Source organism: Gymnoscopelus braueri (genome assembly GCF_963280865.1).
Source record: "Gymnoscopelus braueri genome assembly, chromosome: 5".
NCBI lineage: Eukaryota > Metazoa > Chordata > Actinopteri > Myctophiformes > Myctophidae > Gymnoscopelus > Gymnoscopelus braueri.
The window spans coordinates 43,906,546-43,929,826 of NC_137606.1; the positions used below are offsets into that span (position 1 = coordinate 43,906,546).

Here is a 23,281-nt window from a genome sequence, read left to right on the forward strand (position 1 = left end):
TAGTAACTAAAGTGGTCAAATAATAGTGAAAGTACTATATTTCCTCTGAGATGTAGTGGAGTAGCCTAGAAGCAAAAATATTGGAAATTGGAAATACTCAAGTAAAGTACAATTACCTCAAAATGTTATATATGTTAAGTACAGTACTTGAGTACATGTACTTAGTTACTTTACACCACTGGTCAGTGGTTCTCCAATCTGTATTGTGGTTCTCAAACATTTTCATGTCAAGGACCCCCACATGTATGTATTTGGCCGTGGACCCCACTATGAAAGTATTTTGTGCCAGGGAACCCCATAAGAGAAGATTTGTGTTAAAACCTTTATATGAATTGAATGAATTGAAATGAATTGAATTGAAATTCAACTTGACAAATTGAATACACAGGACCACAATGGAAACAAGCCCCTATGGCTTTTTGTGTTACTTATCCTTTTACAATCATTGTAAACAGTACTTCTGTACAATCTGCAAACTTAATTAAGTATTCAATCAATCAAAATGCATTTTTTAAGATTTTTCAAAAATAGCGTGCGTTGTGAGCTAGGTAGGCTATTTTTGAATACCTTAAGTATAAAATAGGGTTAAAGTGGTTAAACTGATTCTCTCACACACACACACACACACACACACACACACACACACACACACACACACACACACACACACACACACACACACACACACACACACACACACACACACACACAGTTGTGTGGAATTGCCAAAAATATTTATATAAATCTTTAAACAAAATACTTTAATGTCTACAACAGCTTTGAAAATCATTTTATACAAAACATTTTTCTGTCTATGACAGCTCTTATTTTAAATGGACCTTGTATGCCACTTACACCATGCTGTTCATTATTTGAAAAGTAAGGATGATCCATCCAGCCCTTCAATAAACATTCAATAACAGAATATTACCCAAACACTCAGTACACATACATATTATGTACCCTGTACAGATACACATCATGCAAGTTTTGACCTTTTGTCTCTTCAACTGCTTTTTTATCTTGGCTATCACCACCAGATAAATATGAGCTTATGTATTCATAATGGTTTAAGTTTTAGTCTATATATTCAATGTAATGATATGTTTGTCTATGTTTTGTATTGTATTGTCCTGCACTGTCTAGGCTTGCACTAATGTATTGCCCAATAATGCTGGTAAATCTATGTATTCTATGTAAACATGTTGTGGGCAGTTTTCAAACCTGTAACAAGACTAAGAGCTAATATGGTAAATAACACCAACTTTAAAGTGAAATAAAATAAAGTACCATCATTAGAAGAAAAAAAAAGTAGATTTTGGCCTAAGGGTGGCACTAGACTAAGAAAGCCATGGGGCTCCCCATGTCACTTTTAAAGCTTTTTATTATTATTCCTTTTTTCAACATCACCTCCAGTCCATATAGAGCGTCGCAGTTCCCGCCCACTTCCTGTTTTTTTTGGTGCCGGAAGAAAAAACTCAATGCATTTTTCCATTGACATTTCCAAAAATATTTATATCTATTAATTTAAGCCTCGAATCAAGCCATCATGACATGACATGAATCATGACCATAAACGTTTGATTCTGTGATTTTTTTTTTTGTTGAAAACGGCAAAACAAAGGGTATTTATTAAATATAGTATATCATATAATTAAAGTAATACTAGGTAACGTTTTCAACAAAACTAAAGTTAAATTGTATATCTTTTGTCAGTGGCAAAAGTTTCACAACACCCACTCCATGAATTTCACCCCCGGAAGCCTTTTATTTATATATTTTCTATTGAACGGTGAAGGGGGGGACTTTCCCGGGAAAATGACGTTCCTGGCCAACGTCATGACGTCGTGGCCGACGTCCCCAGGAACTACCGCAACGGTTTCCTGTTTGGCCAGGAACTACCGCGGTAATAGCAAAAAGGAACCTCACGCTGATGTTAAGAGAATGTAGGATTAGAAGATCGAAAAAGAACAGAAAAAGAAAGCACAGCTCATGGTAACTAATGCTCCACTGGCTAAGAGAAACGATCCGTAGATAGTATAAAACAATTAAAAGATCGCTTTTTGAAACGCTTCCGGCTTCCGGTGAAAACGAATGGAATTCTGGGTAATCGAGGATTACGGAAATTGTATGCAGTGACGGTAGTGACCAGCAGAGGTTGCTAAAAATCGTTATTTGGGATTCTGCATTGTACAACTTTAAATATAAAATTAAAAAAAATCACAGAAAAAAACGTTTTATGGTCATGATTCATGTCATCTCGTGATGGCTTGATTCGAGGCTTAAATTAATAGATATAAATATTTTTGGGAAATGTCAATGGAAAAATGCATTGAGTTTTTTCTTCCGGCACCAAAAAAAACAGGAAGTGGGCGGGAACTGCGACGCTCTATATGGGTCCTCAATAATGCTCACTATGCGACGGCTGTGTCTCAGAGGTGGACTGTGCCAGGGTAATTTAAGATTTCTAACTTGTTTTTGTTTGTATTGATGCAATGGCTTTTATGTCAGTGTGCTAACTTCCCAGGAAGAGAAAGGCTGTAGTTTCCAATAGCTTGGAATTTCCACCAATAATGTCATATGACATAGAGAGAATTGCTCCCCCCACCACCCCCGATTCTGGCACTAATTATAATCCTAATATTCTGACAGTGAAATGTCACTTTGACACAATACCAAAAATACAAACATCATCACCAGCTAAGTATTGGGATCAGAGAGGCTACTACTACTACTACTATTAGACAGCTGCAAATTCTTGTCTTTAGGCTTCAGCAAACACCCGCCCCCCCATTACAAAGATCTGAACCAGGTATCTCGCCTTATTTACAATTTACAGCAGCGTGAATAACAATTGGTGGATGCACTCAAGACTCTATCAAATTCCCAGAAAGCCATATTGACTAGAAAAAAAAGAACGAAAGAAAAGAAAGTATCCAAGTCAAATATAACTGACTTTGTTATGACCACAACCTTGGCTTCACCACCAGGTGAATATGACTTTATGGAAATAGTCGTAGCTCTTGGACAGAAAGCCCTTGTCCATGATGTGAGGTAGGATGGCGACTCTGTACCCCTTGCTCTCAATGTCCATCTTTATGCAGTCCAGGAGGTCCTTGACACTCGGCGTGGCCTTCCAAGGGCCGAAGGTTACCACTGACTCCTTGTCCGCCTCCAGGCTGTTGATGGCGTTGTCGTACAGACCGAGATCCTCCTCTGTCCGCAGCATGCAGATCAAGATGGTGGACCGGCGTGCGGCGATGGCCTCCGCCCGCGCGATTCGGATCAGCACCTGGAAGTTTTGAAGGGAAAGTTGAGGAGTTGGTTGGTATGGCTGAGGAGGAGGAGGTACAATGAGTCTTCTTACTGGTATGCAAACTGGGGCTTTTTGCGTTATCCTTTTAGCATAACCTTTGACTGTACTACCTGTACTGTTAACAAACCTGCTAACAAAGTATTCAATCAACCAATCAAAGGAGGTGCTTAACCAGTGACCCTTCAGTATTAAAAAAATCAAATATCTGCCAGAATTCAACCCTATGCTTATAAATAACATTTATGGCATGGGTCTAACATGACTGAGTGTATTTGCGGGTTAATTAATTTCCAGCAATACATTTTGGGGGAATAGGTGGAAATAGTTTATTTTCCCACCTTTTCAAATATTGTCATGCCAATTCCCAATTTTCCCCCACACTTAGTGGGGCGACAGAGATCACCCTCCCTGCCCGGCTTCCGACACTCCAAAACAGCCAATTATATTCGTTTGAGCGTCCAGCCAAGCTGGATGCACCGGAGGGCAGGAGCTTTACCTCTGGCCAACCTAGTGTCCCCCTTTGACATTAAACTGTTCAACCCCTTGTAATGTACCCTACCTCAATGTTCTCCTTGTAGTGTGGGACTCTGGAGAGGAACTGCTGCCTGGACACTGACTCTCCAAAGAACTGCGGGGTCTCCTCCAACTGTTTCACCAGGGGTTTTATGTCATAGTGCACCGCCTCCCTGTGAACCTGAACAAACACAGACATTCAAATATTACACAGGTACAACATTTCTTAATCGCATTAACCCTAGCGTCTCTGTAGATCAGCTTTTTTCACCAAATGTTCGCCCATTATGACATGTCCAGAAAAGGGATGCAAGGGGTGGTTAAATCGATGCTTTAGTTGAAATACCTGCACATTTTTCTTTCAGGTGTTAAACTGCAGTATAAAAGAAACTAGCAACACTATTCTGGGTCTCCAAGGCTGAAGTTGAAGAACAATGCTATATAGACTCATGCAGCTACTGACATGTACAAACCTCCAAGACATTAGCAGTGGGAAGACGCTCTGTGCGCAGGAACTCCAAAATGGCTCCGAAGTGTGTCCCATCCCGGTCGATGAAGTACCGTCCCTCTTTGTCTGTGCGTAGTTTGGGCTGTCCACTGAACAGTTCAGCTAGCCTGGAGTCGGGGTGTTTCCTTAAGGTGTTCAGAGACGTGCTGAAGAGGTGACCTCCAATGTTGAGCTGGACCACAGGTGATTGCTAAGCAGCAGTAAAAAGAAGGTTAAGACCCACCCACTGTTGAAAAACAAGGCAGTTTAGAGGTGTTGTAGTTCACCCAAAAAAAGTACTCCTTTTCTATCAATTACACACCCCGTGAAGACTTGAATTCATGGAGATTTCTTTGTTTTTGTCGCATTCCAAAGCCAATAATTTGATACCCCCGCGAGTCTAATTTTTTGGGTGAACTACTCCTTTAATATCAGCCTGGCCTCCTTGTTAGGTCTGGACAATATGGATACAATTATTTTTTATTTTAATTTGTTTTACCAATACCTCAATATCGACAGTGATAATACATATTGCTACAATATTATTTTAAAAACATTCAGAATTAGAAAAATTAGCAGATCTGCAAGCTCACACCATGTCATATCGTGCCACGTTGTGAGCTTGTAGATCAGCTATTTTTTTTAAAGTATAAAAATATGGCATAATTGAATAAAACAAGAAGAAATACAACACTATCACAATATTACAATACGATTCCAAAATCCCAGTCCCATATCATCGATAGATATAATATCGATATATTGCCCAGCCCCACTCCTGGTCCAGTGTTTTTAGCTATCGACGATAGTAAGTTACTGTGTGCAGTTTGTGAATGAAGCCGGACTGTTCTATACAATATAATATAAGGGAAATCTCAAGTTCAACTTATAATTGCATGCAGCAATACAGACAAACAATGTTCTTGGATCCATAAAATCAAACATGCTACTGTCCAAATATGTATAGCTATGGAAGTGTGTACCCAGTGTCTATCTACCACAGAAGGGCGTCTGTATAAGTAATCTACACATTGGTTTACTCAACCTGATAAAAGCACATTCTTTACTGCACTATATCTCAGAGCCAGCCAACCATGCCTGGTCAAACTGCAACACCCAGGCTGAGGGAGTATACCTTGGCTGTAACCATACTGTATGCTATCCAATACGAATGCCCGTATTGATCAAAGGCTTGTTGTTATTGTACATGGAATGTGATATCAGAGTAGACTAGACCAGTGGTTCCCAATCAGTGTGCCGAGGCACACCTGTGTGCCGACACCCCAAGGGTGTCCCAAGGTATCCCACACCTAGACCAGCCCAAATGTGCCTTGATTTTGTGACAACCACACGTTAAAGTTTTTTTACTAACTACATCAGTACTTTGTGCACACTGATTTCCCAATACAGGCAAATACTATACCCCTAAATAATATATATTTTAACCCCTTTCAAGAGCCAGACCACCCGATTTCTGAACAGTTTCCAACTGGCTACCACATAAATTGTAAAAGAAAAGGGGGAAAAAACAAAACAGAGAAAATAGGGCAAGTTACAAGCTCGACGCATAGCTTGTACTGTAGATCTGTAATAATACAGGTGCCTTGAGATTTTGACTTGCCCACTGGTGAGGGTGACTGCTCATAAGTCCGACATCCCACTACTCCGACTACGTGGCTTCCGCATGCGGTTAGGGAATGGTTTGGGTTGGACTTCAGTGCTAAGCCTTTTTAGAAAGGGCATCCTTTCAGAAAAAGGCAGAGCAAGGAATTTTTGCTCTCGCCATCTTGTTTTTGAAAGAAAGTATTTTTGGGATCCTGTTACGCTTTAATTTTAAGGTCCTTATAATTTCACATTCTGTTTAACCAACTAAATTCTAAATCTTTGCCCTAAGTTATTTTTGGCTGTTTCACCTTTCCTAGAGCTTTTAAAAAAAGGGGAAGGATTCCCAATTAGGGTTAACCATTTTACCTTTCTTTAAGGTTTAGGTTTTTACGTATGTTTACAAACTATAAAATATAATTGCCAGTGAACTTTGTGAGAAATGTTCACTGGGGACTGTGCATGGCAGGTATGTCCAACCATCCTGAGTCCCACCTTAGTTGGGTTAGGGATAGGGTTAGTAATAGTAATGTCGGAACAATGACATGTAACCCTGGTGTGCCACCAAAACTGTACTAGACCATCAGACAGACTGTTATTTAACTTCATGTAAGGATCTGTTGTCCTTGTGCCAGTATGTACTGTTGAACTATGAAAGCTGTCTCTGCACCCCTTTGCATTTATTGTACTTAAATGTACAACCATTTCTCACATGCACATATATAAAGGATGTGTTATCTTCAACACAACTCATTCTAGTTGGCTTGAGTCTATATTTTTGTTATGTTTCATGAACTTGGGTAAGCAGGTGCATGTGCCCATAGGGCAGGCCTTACACGCCAACCTCCATAATTATGCTTTTTGTATGGTATCAAATGGGGGTCACGGCCTATTAGTTCTCACGGGCCACCTTCACAGAGCATCCATTGTGTGCCCTATTTGGAACCGCAGAAAACAACCTCTCGTGATGTGATGAGTGACCCTAGATGACACACATTGCTCAGTGCCACCATGGAGCCCAGCCACTTGTCCAGTTCCCTCTCCTGTATTTTAATATTGTATAATTGGCAAGCAGTGGTGTAAAGTAGCTAAGTACATTTACTTAATTTACTTATGTTTAGGTACTTTTACTTTACTGGAGTATTTCAATTTGTCAATACTTTTACTACGCCACTACATCTCAGGGGCAAATTTTTGACTTTTACTACACTACAATTATTTGAAAACTTTAGTTACTATACTTTGTAGATTTGGATTATTATTAAAAAATATACATTACCCACTTCAACCCTGTACATTTCGGCCATTTGAAAATAGCCGATTACAGGCTCACAATGCGTAGCGATGTGACACATTGGGAGCTTGTAGATCTGCTATTTTCAAAAGATTTTAATACATTGTATACATTTGAAACTTGTGAAATGGGACATTCTGCATAATGAGTACTTTCTACTTTTGGTACTTTAAGTACATTTTTATATCAATAATGCTGTACTTTTACTCAAGTAAATTTTGAATTCCGGAGTATTTCTACATTGCAGTATTGATACTTTTGAGTTTTGACTTTTGAAAACACTTGACTTGAGTACTTTTCCCACCACTGCCCGTAGGCCTATGCACCACATCTGACACACATTGCTCAGTGCCACCATGGAGCCCACTCACTTGGCCGTTGTCTCTCGTGTATTTTAATATTGTCTAGCTCTTCCATAGCGTTAGAAGGAGAACTCATTCTAACGCTATTGTCTTAAGTCCTAGTGCGGACGACACGGTAGAACTTGTGGAGCACGTCCCTTTTATAGTAGCTAAGAAACCTCCTCCAACACAACACTATCTTTTGTCTTATTGTGTAGCCCTGAAACATGACTGTCATACCATGACAGTCATGGAACCGATTGTTCCTGGTTTTCGATTTTTTTTTACATTTACAATTCTCACATACATAAACGTTCAGATTTCAAATATAAAGTGCTACCCCCAAGCCACGTTAGTGTTACAAGTTGAGCCGGTCCGTGATAAGTACGTATCTCCCGTATTGTTCAATAAAAAGCATTTTAATCCGATCGGCGGCCATTTTCTATTATTTTTTGTAAAGTATCTGAGTGCAATACACCTCCCAACCAGTAGTGTCGCAGAGTTGAAAGCATCGGAGAAAATTCGGAGAAAATGGCCGGCGATCGGATTAAAAAGCTTTTTATTGAACAATACGGAATATACAGGTACTTAGACCTTTGCCGGCTCAACTTGTTACATCCGTGGCATGGGGGTCAGCACTTTATATTTGAAATCTGAACGTTATGTACATGTGAGACTCTCACTGAGAGTTGTAAATGTAGAAAAATCGAAAATCAGGAAAAAACGGTTCCATGACGCTTGTGACAGACGAGCCATGGCCATCTTATTGTGGAGCTGTTTGAACGACATTTCTTCCCAAAAAGAAAGGAATTATTTCAGATGTCAGATGATAGGGCGGCTACTTACTTATTTATTGTGCCATCTATTGTCTAGTTCTTCAATTGACACCTAATTAAGTTTTCAGTTCAGACTAAACAAAGATAACACACCTGTGGTGGAAAAAGTAAAAGTATCAATACTGCAATGTGGAAATACTCTGCTACGAATAAAATTCCGAAATAATTTTTTTACTCGGGTAAAAGCACAAAAGTATTTGTATCAAAATGTACTTTAAATACCAAAAGTAGAAAGTACTCATTATGTAAAATGTCCTATTTCACAAGTTTTCAAATGTATACAAATCTTTTAAAAATAGCAGATCTATACAAGCTTGTAGATCGGCTATTTTCAAATGGCTGAAATATATATATAGGGTTGAAGTGGTTTTGTAATAATAATCAAAATCTACAAAGTAACTACTAACTAAACTTTAAAAAATAATTGTAGTGGAGTAAAAGAACAATATTTGCCTAGTAGGCTAAAAGTATTAAAAATTGTTAATACTCCAGTTAAGTAAAAAAAATACCTCAAAATTATACTTATAAGTACAGTACTTGAGTAAATGTACTTAGTTACTTTACACCACTGCGTTTTGCTAGATACGAAAGTCAACACTCGATCACACACATCTATGGTACATTTGGATCATTATCAATATCTTATTTCCTTGCCGTGCCGCAGGTGCACCTGTTCACATAGAAAACAACACGACAGTTTTGATCTTTAACCATATTTTTCTACATGTTCTTACCGGTGGGGCAGGAGAAGACTGCTTCCCTGGGGATTTGTAGTCTGGAAGACTCATGTCGTTTTAGATCAGTTGAGTTTTAGTTTATGTAAATGTGAGGAACAGATTGTTGTAAGTAGTCAGGTATGTAGGGGGCGTGGTATAACCCGGACGTGCAGCTGTAGGTGTCATGTCGTCATGCAGGAGGGGGGGTACTTTCTCATTCATAAATCTGCCAATATGAATGGGTAATATTTATATGGCTCAGCTCAAATGGTCAATATGACTCAAACTCTAGATGGAATTTGTTCTCATCAAGTCCGATACATTATCAATAACTCCATAAGGAATTTGTTTATCAAATCAGATACATCATCAATAACTCCATATGGAATTTGTTCATATCAAGTCAATGCATTATCAACAACTCCATATGGAATGTGTTCTCAAGTCAAATACATTATCAATAACTCCATATGGAATTTGTTCTCATCAAGTCAGATACATCATCAATTAGTCAAATACATTATCAATAACTCCATATGGAATGTGTTCTCAAGTCAAATACATCATCAATAACTCCATTTGGAATTTGTTCTCATCAAGTCAGATACATTATCAATAACTCTGGAATTTGTTCTCAAGTCAGATACATTATCAATAACTACACATGGAATGTGTTCATATCAAGTCAATAGCTTATCAATGTGTGGGACGAAACACAGGATTCTTAAATAGCTTCAGTTGATAAATGTAAATGAGGGGTTAAACAGAGCACTGTACATTAATATTGGTGCATTAATAGTTTTGACTTTAATTGAAATAAATCCCAGAACGTAATTTATCTAGCAATTCAGAATAGGTTGTCAGATTATCACCTAGGCCAGGGTTCAAAAAAATATATTTTCCTTTAGTGATGCCTGATGAAAAAAAGATCACATATCAAGTAAACCACTATGGTGACAAAACATTTGTACATATTAACAAATATCCACAGGCTTGGTGACATCATCACAGGTCCAGGGCCGGACAACATATGTGGCAAGGTTCTCTCAACTTGTGCTGAACAGCTCTGCAGCATTTTATATTTTATTTATCTCTTCAACAACAGCGGGTTCCTAAGTTATGGAAACAGTCCACAATTGTCCCAGTTGCCAAAATTAGAACCCCAAAGTCATTAAATGACTTCAGGCCTGTTGCTTTGACTTCATTAGTAATTAAATGTTTGGAAAAGCTAGTCAAAGATAACATCCTAAAGCAGGTGGAGAAATCTCTAGATCCCCTGCAGTTTGAATACAGGTCTGGAAGGTGTGTAGATGATGCCACTATCACCCTACTGCATTTCTTGTACTGCCACCTTGAGGGGAAAAAAACACAGGCCAGACTGTTGTTTGTCGATTTTTAATTATTCTAAATTCAGAATGAAAATAAATGTACTACATTAATCGTTCTATAGCCATCTTAATTGTACACAAACTTTTCATCTTCAAATAGAACCTTAACTGGGAGAGACAAGGCACCAACATGCTCAGGCTAAGTAGCTGAATATGAATGTACTTAACAGATCAGTTATGGTACAAAATAATCAAGACAACAGTTATATTCCAGATTTTTTATTTTTGTACACAAAAAAACAGGGTCTTGCTTCCATCTGGGGGAATGGAGAGCACCTGGAACAGAAAGAAAAAATTAGGAAACAAAACAAATTAGTTCACTTAAATCATCAACTCAGCTATAAAAAAAATACAAATAAAAGTTTTGTTCCCAAATGTTAGCAGTAACAACATGAAACATACTGAGGCCAGTTCTTTAGCTTCACAAACTGTTGATATTACTACAACCCTTCTCAGACAAATGCCTCAATGTCTTCAACTGAGAAAGACACACGGCTCTGAGGAACTGAACCAGAACCACAGAACGTGACTGCATCCCGTTCCGACTCGTCATCGTATCATCACTGAAGGGAGGAGAATGGACTAAATAAACTGCTTCACCCTTTGAGTAAACAGGTTTGTTTCAACGGTGGACCATGTCCACTATAAATGCAATGCTACTCCTTTTACAGCCTCAAATGGCAAACAGGACTTTACATGATTTGAGTATCTCCATTCATCCCGTTATAAAGTTAACACATCCAACATACTTGACATGACCCATGGGCTACAGTGGAGGATTGAATTTGGGACTTTTTCCCTAGTGTGGAAACGCCAAATTATTTTGGGGTCCCCAGATGATTAGCTTAATGTGCAACATTGTTCTCTCACTCAACAGCAAACAAAACAACATACAGTATAAGTGTATACAGGGTATCTGCACATTTCTTGAGTGACAATTTAAGGACTTTTAAGACCTTTTCAATACCAAATTGTCAACCATTACATAAGAAAGAGGCAAACATTGTGAAAATAGACAATCTACAAGCTCACAATGCCTCGCAGTGTGAGGCATTGTGAGCTTGTAGGTCGGCTATTTCCATTTTGAAGTGCGTCAGGGTGGGGGGTCCCCGAGTTAAAATAAGATTTTTTGTACACACTTTAAAATACACTTCAACTAAAAAGCCCTATATATCATACGACAAATAGCGCAAACAGACCATTTTTGAAAGATTTGGAACATTTTCACCATGTCCAAAAATAGGGACACACGGTTGGAAGTGGTTAAAAATGTTGCATTGTACTTGATCTCAGTGCTCTACCATCTCTCACCCTTTTATGCAGTGGGTACAGGTGTCGGGGGCATGACGGGCGCGTCAGGCTTGACCCCCTTCTGCTCAGAAATGGGTGTGGTGGGCAGAGTCTCCTCCTTGGGCTCGACAATGCTGACATGGTCGGGCAGGGGCTTCTTGGGACCCATCTTGCCGCTGGGGTCCCATGGGAGCATGATCTTCACCTTGATGCCGAGCACACCTGAAGAACGGGGATGCACGTTTTAAAAACTTTTCTAGTGACATTAAGTTGAGACACTGCCCAGAGGAATAGACAGGTCTGTTATCACATTCACATCTGGGAGTGGCTCAAAACAGACCATTAGTCACAGAATGCTAGAAGGGAGAAAAGTGGAGGATGAGTGCTTTGCTCAAGGGCATATAATTAGTATTGTGTGTTCACTTCCTCCACAAGAGGTCCTCCAAGACAATCCAGACTTTTTTATAATGACGGATAATTTTAGGCTTGACCGTAAAGACTCAATGTATGTTTGTATAGAATAATAAAATGTCACATAATGGCATTTTATAACAATGACAACGTTTTTATCCATTATCAGCTGGTTGAACTCGCTTTGTAGTTTCAAGATCTAGTTTCCTTTCTTGAAATTAAGAACATTATTTCACTGCATCTGCAATTCCTTAGCCCTTCTCAGACAAATGCCTCAATGTCTTCAAACGAAAAGGACACGCTGCTCTGAGGAACTGAACCAGGACCACAGAGCCCTTGGCTGTGAGGTGTACATTAATATTGGTGCATTAATAGTTTTGACTTTAATTGAAATAAATCCCAGAACGTAATTTATCTAGCAATTCAGAATAGATTGTCAGATTATCACCTAGGCCAGGGTTCAAAAAAATATATTTTCCTTTAGTGATGCCTGAAAAAGATCACATATCAAGTAAACCACTATGGTGACAAAACATTTGTACATATTAACAAATATCCACAGGCTTGGTGACATCATCACAGGTCCAGGGCCGGACAACATATGTGGCAAGGTTCTCTCAACTTGTGCTGAACAGCTCTGCAGCATTTTTCATTTTATCTCTTCAACAACGGAACAGCGGGTTCAAAAGTTATGGAAACAGTCCACAATTGTCCCAGTTGCCAAAATTAGGACCCCAAAGTTATTAAAGGTAAGGTAAGTGATATTTTTGGGTTAAAACAAAAAGGTTTTTTTATAAGGTTAAAGCACTATATTCTGATAGTAATCATTGCTACAGAGTGTTTGTTCGGTAACAGGAGTCTCCCCGTCTCTCCAGCTCTTTAATAAACAGAAAATACATTTTCTGGTAGGTGTCATTATCTCAGCCAATCAGGAGAAAGTACCAATTTTTAAGCTTCATTTTTTATAGTGTTCCAGTTCTAATTTTGCCTGCTCATTTCTTAGTGTCATCACTTCCAATTTCACTTGTTGAATCTATATCCTGATTGAGTTCTCTATCCTGATTGGATAAAATTGGAAATGAAACTGAAACGAAAATGCATTTTCTGTTTAATAAAGAGCTGGAGAGACAAGGAGACTCCTTATATGGACAGGACACTCTATAGTAACGAGCACTATCAGAACATACTCATTTAGCAATTATTTGAATAATTGCAAATCACTTACCCTACCTTTAAATGACTCCAGGCCTGTTGCTTTGACTTCATTAGTAATGAAATGTTTGGAAAAGCTAGTCAAAGATAACATCCTAAAGCAGGTGGAGAAATCTCTAGATCCCCTGCAGTTTGCATACAGGTCTGGAAGAGGTGTAGGTGATGCCACATCACCCTACTGCATTTCTTGTACCGACACTTTGGAATGGAATCTCTATGGAGGGGGGGGGCCAGACCTAATCTGCCGAGGGCTAAAGTGCGATGCAATTTTGCAAAGGCAGATTCGTCTGGAACCAGGCTACGATCCAGCCACATCTTCTAGCCCAGAAGCTAATCAGTTATTTTAAACTGGATCTTAACCTTGTTGGCTGGATCATAGACTTCTAAACTGTTAGGTCTCAGTGCGTGAGGGTAAATGAGGTCCTGTCTTCTGTTGCTCTCCTCCACTGGTTCTCCCCAAGGCTGTTGTCTCTCCTCACTACTGTATATTCTGTAAACGACTGTTATAGCAATCACCCTAACAGGTATATTGTCAAATTTGCTGATGACTGTGATTGTTAGCCTTCTTGAAGACAATGCGGTACAGCATGGGCCAGTTGTCAATGACTTCATATCGTGGTGTGACAAGTCATTCTTACAGTTAAATGTGACCAAAACAAAAGACATGATCATCAGCTTTAGAAGGACTCCTCCCAGTCCTGCTCCTACTAGTATCATTAAGGGCACAGAAATTGGAAGTTGTAGAGAGCTATAAATACTTGGGTGTCGTTCTTGACAACAAACTCTTTTGACTCATGTTGCCTCTACATCTAAAAAAGTCCAGCAGCGTCTTTTTTTCGGAGGAAAATGCGTTCTTTTAATGTCTCATCTGTGATGACTCTTTTCTATAGAAGTTTTATTGAATCTGTTCTCATGTTTTGTATGGTTGCCTGGTACGGTAATCTGACCCTGGCAAACAAGAACAGGCTCAGCAGCCTCGTCAAAGTGGCCAGTAAGATTTCTGGGAGAACCCAAGCCCAACTCATAGAACTGTACAAGAGGCAGATGCTTAAGAGAGCCTCCTCCCTCCTGGAGGTATCGGATCACCCACTTCGGTCTGAGTTTGAACTGTTGCCCTCAAGTCGTCGGCTGAGGGTGCCCACTACAGGGACTAATCGGTTCAAACTGTCCTTTGTCCCGGCTCCTATTCAACTGCTGAACAGCAGATAGCACTTTATTCTTGCCTCTTTGCACAGAATACCCACTAATGAACTTTTGCTGACTTTGCTACTTTGAATGTCATGAATTCTCTGTCTGTAGTGCCCTGTTCTTAGATCTTAGTCTTGTATTGAATGCTGTTTTTATGTGTATTTTTTACTATGAACTGGCTGCAAATCAATTTCCCGCAAGGGACAATAAAGCTAACCTTGAACCTATAACTTGCGACCTCTGACCCGGCTTAAACGTCATCTCATTTAGTTGCCATGTTGAGTCACCCCATAAACTCATCCATAAACTCATCTTTAGACCAACATATTTACCATAATAGGGACATGTTTTGCCTACTAACGGCAAAGTTATTCTAAATTCAGAATGAAAATAAATGTACTACATTTATCGTTCTATAGCCATCTTAATTGTACACAAACTTTATCTTCAAATAGAACCTTAACTGGGAGAGACAAGGCACCAACATGCTCAGGCTAAGTAGCTGAATATGAATGTACTTAACAGATCAGTTATGGTACAAAATAATCAAAACAGTTATTCCAGATTTTTTATTTTTGTACACAAAAAAAAAACAGGGTCTTGCTTCCATCTGGGGGAATGGAGAGCACCTGGAACAGAAAGAAAAAATTAGGATTGCCAAATGTCAGCAGTAACAACATGAAACATACTGAGGCCACAGTTAACGTTCTTTAGCTTCACAAACTGTTGATATTACTACAACCCTTCTCAGACAAATGCCTCAAATGTCTTCAACTGAGAAAGACACACGGCTCTGAGGAACTGAACCAGAACCACAGAACGTGACCCTGATCCAGAGACCCCCAGAGCCCGACTGCATCCCGTTCCGACTCGTCATCGTATCATCACTGAAGGGAGGAGAATGGACTAAATAAACAGCTTCACCCTTTGAGTAAACAGGTTTGTTTCAACGGTGGACCATGTCCACTATAAATGCAATGCTACTCTTTTTTTTTTGTATCTCCATTCATCCAGTTATAAAGTTAACACATCCAACATACTTTGACATGACCCATGGGCTACAGTGGATTGAATTTGGGACTTCTTCCCTAGTGCAGTGGTCCCCAAATTATTTTGGGGGTCCCCAGATGATTAGCTTAATGTGCAACATTGTTCTCTCACTCAACAGTAAACAAAACATACAGTATACATGTATACAGGGTATCTGCACATTTCTTAAGTGACAATTTAAGGACTTTTAAGACCTTTTCAATACCAAATGTCAACCATTACGAAAGAGGCAGACATTGTGAAAATAGACTATCTACAAGCTCACAATGCCTCGCAGTGGCATTGTGAGCTTGTAGGTCGGCTATTTCCATTTTGAAGTGCGTCAGGGTGGGGGGTCCCTGATTTTTTTACACACTTCAAAATACACTTCAACTAAAAAGCCCTATATATTTTGTCATACGACAAATAGCGCAAACAGACCATTTTTGAAAGATTTGGAACATTTTCACCATGTCCAAAAATAGGGAAACACGGTTGGAAGTGGTTAAAAATGTTGCGTTGTACTTGATCTCAGTGCTCTACCATCTCTCACCCTTTTATGCAGTGGGTACAGGTGTTGGGGGCATGACGGGCGCGGCGTCAGGCTTGACCCCCTTCTGCTCAGAAATGGGTGTGGTGGGCAGAGTCTCCTCCTTGGGCTCGACAATGCTGACATGGTCGGGCAGGGGCATCTTGGGACCCGTCTTGCCGCTGGGGTCCCATGGGAGCATGATCTTCACCCTGATGCCGAGCACACCTGAAGAATGGGGATGCACTCGCTTTTTTTTATAGTTGAACTCGCTTTGTAGTTTCAAGATCTAGTTTCCTTTCTTGAAATTAAGAACATTATTTCACAGCATCTGCAATTCCTTAGCCGTTCTCAGACAAATGCCTCAATGTCTTCAAACGAAAAGGACACGCTGCTCTGAGGAACTGAACCAGGACCACAGAACGTGACCCTGACCCAGAGACCCCCAGAACCAGACACTGTCCTGTTCCGACTCGTCATCGTATCATCATTGAAGGGAGAAGGTGGCTTTAGGAGCCATTCTATAAAATCTTGCCTGCAGTCTAGTAATGGGTGGAAGTGCAGTAAACACTAGTAAACAAACACCTACACAGTGGGAACCCCCACACACAGTTAGTAGGGCCCATTGAGGATGTAGTGGTCTAGTGTCCGCGTTCTTCAAACTGGACAATCTCAGAGCGTCAGAGTCTAAATTTACTAATGCATTCATAGACAAAAAGTCATAAGCAGTGGCATCTGTTTTTTGGGGAGACAAAATTCTTTCAATGCTCCAACCTTCTCACAGAACATAACCTAAAGCACGTGAGTGGGGAATTTAATAAATTAAAAAAAAGGTTCCAGACCCTTGTTTCACAAAACTTTAAAAGCATGCATCCATATGGAGGATCAGTAACCACACACCTAACATCACCCGACAGCATTCACTACTGTGACCCTCTTATCTTTCTTAGGTCTGACATATACCATGGCTTTGACACCAACGTCTCTCAAATTGTAGGTGAAAGGAAAAAATAATAATTATAAAATCCGGTTTGTACTGACCCTGTCTGAGCAGGACGTGACGGACAGCTGTGTCGACGTAGTAGTTGACGGGGTCTCCACTGTGGATCATCAGGCCATCCACAAACTTCATGGACTTGGCCCTCTGGCCCCTCAGCTTACCAGACACCACCACCTCACAGCCCTTGGCTCCACTCTCCATGATGAACCTCAGAACACCATAGCATGCCCTGCAGAGTGGGAAAAGATGATGAATTAGAGAAGGCGAGGGGGGCAGAACGGAAAACCAGAGCAATTTGGGTTGAGGAGATGATTAGATAGAAGCCTTTACAGCATTGGTTTTCAAGGTGGGGTCCAGGGACCCCCAAGGGTCTTTGACGGGGTACCAAGTTTAAACAACTATAACAGCATTTCAATGTATCTGAACTTCCTTAACCCTTCTCAGACAAATGCCTCAAATGTCTTCAAACGATAAGGACACGCTGCTCTGAGGAACTGAACCAGGACCACAGAACGTGACCCTGACCCAGAGACCCCCAGAACCAGACTGTGTCCTGTTCCGACTCGTCATCGTATCATCACTGAAGGGACAAGGTAGCTTTGAGGAACCATTATATAAAACCGTATCTGCAGTCTAGTAATGCTGAGGATTTAAGTGAGCAAATGGAAGCCTTCACAGGACTGGTTTTCAGTGGGCTCCAGGGACCCCCAAGGGTCCTTGAGGGGGTTCCAGGGGTTACCCAGTAAAATTAGGAACAGTTTAAACACGTAAGCACTATTTTATTTTTTAGCAATTAGAAAATAACTTTTCTATTTTTGAAAAATCAAGTTGAGGAGTCCCTGGCACCAAATTCATTCACATGGGTGTCCGCAGCCAAATACTTAGTTTGGAAATCCTTGACATGAAAAGGTTTTAGAACCACTGCTTTACAGGAAATAAGTAAAGGCTGGCAGACTTGAAAAACAGATTTTTCATTTCAAATGTATGGTAGTTTCATTTTTTGTTAAAGGAAAAAATTGGAAAACAAGGTACAAATGATGACAAGAGTGAATATATTTACCTACGCACGGCCAGACCACCCAGCAGCTTGTAACGCAGAGACTCAGCCTGAGCAATGGCACACAGTCCACGGGTAGCAACTTTCTCGGCATAGAGCTGTGAGAGGAAGAGCAGAAGGAAATTCAAATACAATACTCTGTAGTTTCTACTGCATGGCCAAATGTCAACCACCTAGAACTGTCCCCTCAAAAGTAGACCAATCACAGACCATGCTGCCACGTACACGTCTGAACGAGGCAATGCCCTGTCAATTGATTAAACTCATTTTTATCAGAGTGATTTATTTGCAGTTAAGGATGCATTTAAACATTTCCATTTGGCCAAATGTGGCATAGGCTGTTACCACACTAAAGCATGCACACAAGCAGCCAGACTATATAGTGCGATTTCATCACTTAACACCGCATTGTGATTTGTGCGGCATTGCTCACAAACCGTACACATACTTACCATTGACTCAACTAAATATTGCAAAGGGAAGCCGATGTTAAGCCATTAGCTATTGCCTTGTTCAACTATATTCTAGAGAAATGTTATTAGCATGTTGTTAGGACTTAATTGGGCAGCAAATTGGGGTGAGAAGAAGATTAACCACCAAAGGCTAAGACCTCAATTTGTATAACAGAATATAGTGCATTCATGATGTACCACCCTTCTCAGACAAATGCCTCGATGTCTTCAAACTAAAAGAACACGCTGCTCTGAGGAACTGACCCAGAACCACAAAACATGACCCTGAGCAGAGACCCCCAGAACCAGACAGTGTCCTGTTCCGACTCGTCATCGTATCATCACTGAAGGGACAAGGTGGATTTGATTAACCCCCACCATGTAAGCATTGCACCTAACGCACACATTTGAACTACTCATACATCATCCCTACACTCCATCTCTCCAAATGTACAGTTTTCATGCGTTAAAAGCACAGGCAATCAATGACTATGCTAGTTTACAGATATGGAAAAATGGCTGCAGATAATGTCAACTCTTCTGCCTAGTCTGCAGCGGGTCCAGATTGTATTCCTTGTTTTGTGTTCTAGATGTAAAACATTGCCCCTGCATACGTTGACTGGCACTGTGATTTTGTCACACAATTTGGTAGACTGAATTCGCAACAGCCTGACGGATAACCACTAATGTAACTTTTTTTATGCCAGTCATCCATCAGGGCATTCTCACCTCCACGCTGCCCTCAGGGAAGCCAAACCTCTTCTGGACGACAGCAGTCAACTCTCTGATGCGACGACCCTTCTCTCCCAGCACGTTCTGGGTCCTGGAGAGATAAAACCATTATATAAATGAGTACAATTACATCCAAGCAAAGGATGAGTGTCATTTGTTCCTAAACCCTTCTCAGACAAATGCCTCAATATGTCTTCAAACGAAAAGGACACGCTGCTCTGAGGAACTGAACCAGGACCACAGAACGTGACCCTGACCCAGAGACCCCCAGAACCAGACTGTGTCCTGTTCCGACTCGTCATCGTATCATCATTGAAGGGAGAAGGTGGTACGGCTGGGGTATTGTCTACAACCTCCTATACACGATACAGAGCTCTTTATTATTCTTTATAACAGCAAAGTCAAAGCTTTGAGTATTGACTCAATTAAAACACTTACTCTTCAGGCCCACAGATCTTAGAATTAAAATAAAAGAATGTCTGTACTAAGTTTAGACTCCTAGGTTAATTTTGTCTGTTTGTTAACTGATGGATCAACACGTTAATACTTAAGCTACAAGGCATCATGTGCATGTTTGTGGGACATGATAGTCAGATGGCCAGGAGGTTGGACAATCTATGACTTCATGTTGTGCCAAATGAAATTTGTAGTCATATGGCAAGAAACGCCAGTATCTCACCATTTGAGCTTTGAAAGACTCAACATGTATATATACAGACATATCATTGCTGTAGGGAATAAACCATTCATCTCCATATCCTAACTTGTTTTTTAAGAAATTAATGCCTACTGTATACTAGATCATACTCGTGTCAAACAAAAGCATCAAAAGTTGCAGATCCACAAGCTCGTAACACAGCGCAAAGAGACGCGTTTTGAGCTTGCCATTTGTTTTTTTTGCCAACAAGTTTTGCTGCTTTTGCCATTCTTTAATTTGAATCCTGAAAAGTAACAGTTTTGGACATACAAGGTTTCCACCCAACTGTTATGCTATGCTTGAGAGACTGACCATTTTAGAATGGTTTCCCAAACAACAATTAAACAAAGTGGTAGTGCCAACCTTGTAGCCAGAATGATGATCTCAGTCCTGGTTGGGGTCACCCGCACCTCCACACCGGAGTAGCCATCCTCAGCAAGCTCACGAGTCAAGAACTCGTTCAGCTCGGCCTTGAAGATACCGTCTGAGACGAACTATGTTGGGGAGGGAAACAACACGCATCAATATAACATCCTCTTAACAGCTTATGCACCCATCACTGTAGAAGTTGTCCCCCCGGAGCTAAATATCTAAATGTAAAATTAACATCGAGAGCACTGGGTTTGATGATGCAAAACAAATTTAAATCCAAATTATGGATGTAAAATATTCTTCTGAAGAACAGTCAACATAATATTGATTACTTGTGATTTATCTGGGAAATGTTCAACTATTTACTTCAGTGCTGTAGAATTAACCAAGTAACTAGTCATTCTGGGAAACTGACATGAGGTTCAACAACCACTTTCGCACACTTTTATACACAGATGCTCACATCTGCTATTTTTGAAAAATCTTGAAAACGTTTCTCAAGAACTGTTCGGATTTAGAAAACATTTTTAAGAATGGCCTCAGGTCTTAATGGGTTAACCCTTCTCAGACAAATGCCTCAAATGTCTTCAAACGAAAAGGACAAGCTGCTCTGAGGAACTGAACCAGGACCACAGAACGTGACCCTGACCCAGAGACCCCCAGAACCAGACTGTGTCCTGTTCCGACTCGTCATCGTATCATCACTGAAGGGACAAGGTGGCTTTGAGGAACCATTCTATAAAACCGTATCTGCAGTCTAGTAATGCTGTGGATTTAAGTGAGCAAATGGAAGCCTTCACAGGACTGGTTTTCAGTGGGGTCCAGGGACCCCCAAGGGTCCTTGAGGGGGTTCCAGGGGTTACCCAGTAAAATTACACAGAACAGTTTAAACAAGCACTATTTTATTTTTTAGCAATTAGAAAATAATTTTTCTATTTTTGAAAAATTAACAGCTTATGCACCCATCATCACTGTAGAAGTTGTCCCCCCAGAGCTAAATATCTAAATGTAAAATTAACATTGAGAGCACTGGGTTTGATGATACAAAACAAATTTAAATCCAAAATATTCTTCTGAAGAACAGTCAACATAATATTAATTACTTGTGATTTATCTGGGAAATGTTCAACTATTTACTTCAGTGCTGTAGACTTAACCAAGTAACTAGTCATTCTGGGAAACTGACATGAGGTTCAACAACCACTTTTCTACACAGATGCTTACTTTAGCTGTTAAAAATGCCAGCCGATTTAAGGCAGGGGTCTTCAACAGGGGATCCAGAGCTACTATAGGGGGTCCGCCAAATCTTTGTGATAGGATGTTTTATTTTATTTTATTTTTATTTTAACCCCATGAAACCTAGCATCCCTATTCTGAAGGGAACACTAGCCGAAAATAGCAGATCTACAAGCTCACAAGCTTGTAGATTGGTTATTTTTGGCAAAGTGGTTTCGTGTGGGGGGAGAAGCAAATCAAGTACTAAGTATTGAAGGTTTGAGTGGTTAAATGTCTGAAATGAACAAAAAAAACAGCATGTACACAACACTGATGATAGTCAATGAAGCTTAGTATCTATGAAAAAGTTTAAACTGCAACACAATTTTTAACAATGTAGTCGGGTCCCTGCTTCATCTCTCTCTTTTAAGGGGTCCTTGGCCTGAAAAACGTTGAAGACCACTGATTTAAGGGACAGTGTCATCCCAGTGTGTGTATAATGATATGTGCTGTAAGCCAACTGGCTGTATAATCAGTCCAACCAACTTAAAATGGCACAACTAAGCTATAATGGAAGCAGTGCCATAATGCGAATACATAATGTAAAGAACTTAATGCACTAACACAGTATCAGCAATGGTCCTTAGAATGAACTCCGCTCAGCCTGAGGATAGCTAACCTGCATTAGCAGTTAGCTCTCTGGCTAGATACATGACACTGCCGTCAAAAAGCGGTTCCACAACAGCCCCAGTCAATGGAGTTGAGACCAGACGACACCGGTACAACCAAAACAACTCAGCGGAACTATGTCCATGGTAATGCGGGGTTTGTGTGACCAGCAGCGGGTCAGTTTGTAGTGTACCGCGGCCCCGGCGGACAGACAGCGACACAGAGCCATGTTTTCATCAGTGTGTAACATCTGACACAATCCTAAGTGGAAGAGTGGCGGATACGTTCATCCGACAGTGAATTGAACACAGGACACTTGTATCTAACGTGAGATTATGGCATTTTATGGAAACGGGGTGTTTGTGAGCGTTAATTGATGATAAAAAGGTGCTAACCTTCCTCTTCTTGGAGATTTGCACCGCCATCTTCCAACAGGCCGTAGACAGGAAAGGATCTGTGGACGATCCGGAAATGTATTTATACCTAACGTGTGCTACTTCCGCTGAACACCGTGATGCTGGTATTTGTAGTTTAGGCAAATGTTACAGAACTACAATACGGGTTGAAAACTTTAGTTTTAATAACATTGTTCCAGCTATAAAAAGGTATTGCAAGTGAGAAACGGCAGAACAATATATAATATCAAATCAGTAGTGTAAAACCATTACCATATGCGCAGTCATCACTTAGTCTACATCAGAAGAATATAAACATAGTGCAATGGTAGGTTCACGTTTTGATGTCCTCCTGACCTGAATATAGTCCAGTTTTGTATTTGTATTTTTTCTTTCTTTTTTACTCACTTTACATTGGAGACATAAAGTAACCCTTTATGGCTGCAGCTCTTTCATTCCCATTTCCTTACAGGTTGTGGTATTGTAGGTTTCCTTCTCAAAATAAGGGATTATTTCCCCAACATACTCTCACCCAAGGCA

At 40.2% G+C, this 23,281-nt stretch overlaps 2 protein-coding genes across 4 annotated transcripts; both read right to left on the minus strand.

The window, feature by feature from the left end:
- Positions 1–746: 746 nt before the first annotated feature.
- On the minus strand, positions 747–9,259 carry kctd14 (potassium channel tetramerization domain containing 14). Its single transcript, XM_080428756.1, has 4 exons — positions 9,124–9,259; positions 4,303–4,527; positions 3,876–4,010; positions 747–3,292 (listed from the first exon to the last, which is right to left on the minus strand). Exons 1-4 carry the CDS (start codon positions 9,175–9,177, stop codon positions 2,981–2,983), a joined length of 726 nt encoding a protein of 241 aa, XP_080284882.1. The 5' UTR covers positions 9,178–9,259; the 3' UTR covers positions 747–2,980.
- Positions 9,260–10,696: 1,437 nt separating this feature from the next.
- rps3 (ribosomal protein S3) lies at positions 10,697–22,802 on the minus strand. 3 transcript variants are annotated; one of them, XM_080428926.1, is made up of 7 exons: positions 22,742–22,802; positions 20,454–20,584; positions 19,391–19,484; positions 18,213–18,307; positions 17,194–17,381; positions 11,805–12,005; positions 10,697–10,769 (listed from the first exon to the last, which is right to left on the minus strand). In XM_080428926.1, exons 1-6 carry the CDS (start codon positions 22,769–22,771, stop codon positions 11,809–11,811), a joined length of 735 nt encoding a protein of 244 aa, XP_080285052.1. In that variant the 5' UTR covers positions 22,772–22,802; the 3' UTR covers positions 10,697–10,769; positions 11,805–11,808. The 3 variants fall into 3 exon arrangements, with proteins under 3 accessions (XP_080285052.1, XP_080285050.1, XP_080285051.1); XM_080428924.1 differs by lacking the exons at positions 10,697–10,769; positions 11,805–12,005 and adding exons at positions 15,150–15,223; positions 16,177–16,380; XM_080428925.1 differs by lacking the exons at positions 10,697–10,769; positions 11,805–12,005 and adding an exon at positions 16,174–16,380.
- Between the last annotated feature and the right edge of the window lie 479 nt (positions 22,803–23,281).

Bases quoted from the DNA above. Each gene is read 5' to 3' on its own strand.
- kctd14 (XM_080428756.1), bottom strand. From the start codon at position 9,177: ATGAGTCTTCCAGACTACAAATCCCCAGGGAAGCAGTCTTCTCCTGCC. The intron at 4,528-9,123 runs GTAAGAACATGT...ACTGCTGCTTAG, and splicing joins AGTCTTCTCCTGCCCCACCG to CAATCACCTGTGGTCCAGCT. The intron at 4,011-4,302 runs GTTTGTACATGT...GTGTTTGTTCAG, and splicing joins CCACTGCTAATGTCTTGGAG to GTTCACAGGGAGGCGGTGCA.
- rps3 (XM_080428924.1), bottom strand. From the start codon at position 22,771: ATGGCGGTGCAAATCTCCAAGAAGAGGAAG. The intron at 19,485-20,453 runs GTTGGCACTACC...TTATCTCTCCAG, and splicing joins ATCATCATTCTGGCTACAAG to GACCCAGAACGTGCTGGGAG. The intron at 16,381-17,193 runs GTCAGTACAAAC...CCCATTCTTCAG, and splicing joins TCACGTCCTGCTCAGACAGG to GTGTGCTCGGCATCAGGGTG.